Source organism: Leuresthes tenuis, unplaced genomic scaffold, assembly GCF_036924035.1.
Source record: "Leuresthes tenuis unplaced genomic scaffold, fLeuTen1.0.hap1 SCAF_10, whole genome shotgun sequence".
In the NCBI taxonomy this organism is placed as follows: domain Eukaryota; kingdom Metazoa; phylum Chordata; class Actinopteri; order Atheriniformes; family Atherinopsidae; genus Leuresthes; species Leuresthes tenuis.
Genome location: NW_027325364.1, coordinates 16,236,971 through 16,241,764, shown reverse-complemented (window position 1 = coordinate 16,241,764; position 4,794 = coordinate 16,236,971). Strand labels below are relative to the sequence as shown.

At 42.4% G+C, this 4,794-nt stretch overlaps 1 protein-coding gene across 1 annotated transcript; it reads left to right on the top strand.

The window, feature by feature from the left end:
* Nucleotides 1–883: 883 nt before the first annotated feature.
* On the top strand, nt 884–4,585 carry LOC140316966 (ferroportin). Its single transcript, XM_072395050.1, has 8 exons — nt 884–986; nt 1,081–1,148; nt 1,286–1,445; nt 1,737–1,852; nt 2,094–2,220; nt 2,381–2,635; nt 3,435–4,115; nt 4,326–4,585. The coding sequence occupies exons 1-8, from the start codon at nt 884–886 to the stop codon at nt 4,583–4,585; spliced, it is 1,770 nt and encodes a 589-aa protein (XP_072251151.1).
* The last annotated feature ends 209 nt before the right edge of the window (nt 4,586–4,794 follow it).

The window sequence follows — 4,794 nt, the reverse complement described above, 5'->3', positions numbered from 1 at the left end:
ATATGCTGGCTGCCTTTGTTGTCTCTCTGCCTGTTCTGCTTTTCTGGCACTTTCATACAATGGTGCACTTGAACACTGTGATGTTATTAAGCCCTTCAAACTACTACAGCTTGAATTCCAGCTCTCAGGAAAGACGAGCATCCTAATGTAGGATACATGGCACAAGATACATCACAGAGGAACAACAGCAAGGACTGAGCGTAACATCCAGACCAAGGTGACAAATGACCCTGCACTCACTTATGACCACTTCAATTATTATCAGTTAAAGATTGCATTCATAGAGCTATGCAAGGTAACATGCTAATGCTATATATATACATCTATATATATAGATGTATATATACATTTATACACATATACATTGACATAATAACAGTAAAACGCTTTTTCTACATCACTGCTCTCTACATCAAAGTCTGACTTGATCCACTGCAGCCATTATTTATGGCTGCTGTATATATGAAAACCTTTTGTGACTGTACTGATGGAAATGACATGATATATACCTAAAAGGACAGTTGTGTAAATATGTTGGAGATGTTACAGCAGTTTGCTGAGTTCAAAAGGACACCGTGTTCCCAAATTGATAAAACAATTTCTACACCATAGGCAAGGATTAAAAAGTGTAAACACAGTCACATGTCAATTGTCGGTGCTGTTCAAAAACTTCAGTACTTTCTAGTATGTTAGTGAGTAAATAACCAGTGAGCTTACAGATGGTCTACACAAGTTTGTCATCTGCAATCTTAGGGGGAAAAAACTATATTCAACTGTCTTCCCAAACATTCACTTTGTGCTGATGCTTATAGTAATGAAAGACTGACAACAGGACAAGTGTGCAACAAGTAAATATTTCTGACATACAGTCCTTCTTTAGACAATGTCCCGGCGAGAGGACAACTCCCACTGTGGTGGGTCTGTGGTCGAATTTGAGTCTGATGACATCAGGGATTCAAGAGCTGATAAAGCAAAGAACATACCAGGTGAACTCCACTTTAAATTCAGCTGGAATTTCTGCAATGTGTTCGCACCATGTACGGATTGAACTAATTTGATTCTCATCCGTTTCTTTGAAAGGTTCAGCTCTCATCTACCTCAAAGGTCCAAAGTTTCTTATCTATGTCAGTGGAGCATTGTCAATGTGGGTAAGAAACATTTCCTGCAGAAACAAATTTGTGGAAGTTGTAGATTTGTTGATAAGATAGCAGAACTGCACGGCAGTCTTCTTATCTGTAAACTGTGTGACAACATTCATAATGACCTTTAATTTTGCATTAAACAGGGTGACCGCATGTGGCACTTTGCAATCTCTGTTTTCTTGATTGAGCTCTACGGCCATAACCTGTTGCTGACTGCAGTATTTGGATTGGTGGTGGCGGGGTCAGTGCTGCTACTTGGGGCTTTGATTGGAGACTGGGTTGATCGCAATCCAAGGAATAAAGGTATGTGGGACAATTTCACAGTCATTTGGAAATTTTAGCATGCAGTCTATCATAAAGATGGCAGTGATACAGATCAGTGGATTTCAATCTTGGGCCAAGAAATTTGCTGGTTTCCTGTCCTACTGGGTGGTAAATTCCATTCACCCCATGTCTCAAGTTTCCATCAGTCCTTGATTTGACAGCTAAACTCAAACGGCAGGACAGCAGGCACAAGGTTAACAGCCACTGACACTTTCACCTAACTTTGTATGTTTGAAAGTCTGAAACAATCTCTCCCGTCTTCTATTTTAGTTGCACATGCATCTCTTTTCATTCAGAACACCTCAGTGACTGTATGTAGCATTGTGCTCATGTTGGTGTTCTCATATAAACAAAGGATTGAACAGATCTGGGATGGATGGCTTACTGTGAGTAGACGCTACACATCGGCTAATACATGCCAATAGCCATCATGATTGTATGATATATGACCCTTACTTAGAACAATGTTGATCTGTATACAGGAGTATCAATAATCAATCATCATCACAGAGAGAAGTTATTGCTGTTGTCGTTCCCTCTGTTCTGTGTCCCTTTTGTCTCTGCTTCTGAGTTTGTGGCTACTCTGTGCTGTCATAGTAACATGTTGCATCGCAAAACTCACACAAGGTGGTTTGTTATACGGTGGTGATCGTCCTGGCAGATGTGGCAAACCTTGCAAGCACAGCGCTGACCATTGCCATTCAGAGGGACTGGATCGTGGTGATCACAGGCTACAATAGAGGTCACCTAGCTGGTAAGGACATTTGGTCTGTTGAAGCACACAATGGACTGTATTCCACATCTGTTACACGCTACTGGAATTAAAGGAACTATTAATCATCGCTAAGCTTCTGCTCTTGCTAAAAGCTCATGAGTAGACACACTTTAACCTCTGTATTTGACCCTAACAAAAGGAATGAATGCAACCATGAGGCGGATAGATCAGGTGACTAACATCCTGGCCCCACTAGCAGTGGGACAGGTCATGACACTGGCCTCCAATGTGGTTGGCTGCGGCTTCATCCTGGGGTGGAACCTTGTGTCTCTCATTGTGGAGTTCTTCTTCTTGTCCCGGGTGTATCGCATCGTCCCTGCTCTTTCAGTCAAACCACCAACAGAGGACAATGACCAGGCATACCTGGAGAGGACAGGGAGGAGAACGCCACAAGGTATGGACTGATCGCTGGGACTTATGTATAGTATTTATGGGTTGCCCCGATATTACTAGATCCAAGCATTGGAACGCAAGGAGAAAATATAGTTAGATCCATAGAAAGTGTGTCTTAAGTGCAGCAGCATCATGGAGTCCCACACGTGCAAAGTGAAAACATTAGCTATGCTCTTTCACCACTTTGATTACAATGTTCCTCTTTGAAAGATCAGTGAAAAAGAGGTCGACTGAATCCCTTTAGGTTTAAGTTTTGAAGTTAAATTTTTAATTTGGAAAATTGTGCTTCTGTTGTTCAACAAAACAGTGGGTCCAATCAAAGGTAATGATATACAGCAGTGAAATGTGTGCCAAATGATTTTCATGAGACAATTTCACATGCTCTAATTTATATTTTATAAACAAGATAAGAAGCATTTGTGGAGTTAAAAATTCTGGTATTAGCCTGAAGGCATCTTCTACAATGGGCTTAATAAGTGCTTTAGTTTGATTAACGGTATACAAGACAAAGCTAAACAATCACTTAGAATGCACTGCAGGTATAGATATAAAATTATTCAACTCCAAAGTTTCCACAAAGCATTCATTATTGTGACATACAATCCTCAGTGTGTGCCACAGTTCATGTGGTTGGCATTTAGGTTGCAGCTCACGTACATTAGAGTAGATGGACTATACTTGACAGATGAAGTAAGGTTTGACACGGAGCAGAAATGGTGCAGGAAGCAGACTGAGGACTAAGCCTCTAGAATTGATGAACTGAAATGATGGATTTCATTCCTCTTTTTCATTAGGGGGAGGCAGTGTTGCACAACCTCAACCTCAACCTCAGCCACAGGGAAACTGCAACTCAATTGTGCATATAAAAGAAATCACCAACTTGCCGCTGTGTTTCCGGAGGTTTCGCTGGCTGGTGAGCACATGTAGAGATGGCTGGAGGGCGTACTATCGGCAGCCTGTCTTTCTGGCAGGAATGGGTCTGGCCTTTCTCTACACTACAGTCCTGGGGTTTGACTGCATCACTACCGGCTATGCATATACACAGGGCATAAGTGGCTCTCTCCTTAGTCTGCTAATGGGTGTGTCAGCTATCACAGGGTTGGTGGGTACCATGATGTTCACCAGACTCAGGAAGACCTATGGCCTAGTTAACACAGGCATCATCTCAAGCTGCCTCCACCTGGGCTGCTTGTTGCTCTGTGTGTGTTCTGTGTTTGCTCCTGGCAGCCCTATGGATCTTAGCTTGCTGATGCCCTACTTTGCCTCCAATTCCTCTGCTGAGCCTGGAGAGATGGCAACCCAAAAGCAAAAACACACCTATCCTCTGACAGGAGGGAGAAATCAGCCACTGCTACCTGATCGCTCCTCCATTCACTGGACCAACAACACTGTGCTTTTTGACAATGTGCCCTCTGGAACAGCACCAGAATCATACATCTCCATTATTCTGCTGTTCTTGGGTGTCATCACAGCCCGCATTGGTGAGTATATGAAAATCGAGTGCTGACTGAATTTGGTTTAGGAAATGATCCTTACCCACATGGACACTGAAATTCTAATTGGCAATATAAAATAAAAGGGATTTTCTAAACAAAATGACCCATACGTTGGTATGATAGATATAGATAAAAAATCTTTCCATAAGAGGACGTGGTAGAAGAGTGAGTAAAAAAGTGACAACTGTTTTTTAGGCCTGTGGTCCTTCGACTTGACTGTGACACAGCTTCTGCAGGAGACCATCTCTGAGTCAGAGAGAGGAGTGGTTAATGGGGTGCAGAGCTCTATGAACTACCTAATGGACCTTCTTCACTTCATCATGGTGATCTCCGCTCCACAACCAGAACACTTTGGCATCCTAGTTATCATTTCTGTTTTATTCATCACCACTGGGCACATTATGTACTTCCTGTATGCGCATAAAGCCAAGAGAAAACACCGCCTCAATACATAAGGAGGAGCCATGGCTTATACATCCATATATAAAATGCTTACCAGCACTGAATTCACTCAGTACCAGTGAAATAAATGCTTCCCTCCATTCTCTCAGCAATCTTGCAACACTTTGCTCCTGACTTAGGCATTTATTTCAGCACAACACAGCAAGGGCCTATCCCACCTCAGCTGCTTCCTTGTGTGCCACAGCAACAAGAACTCAGGTGA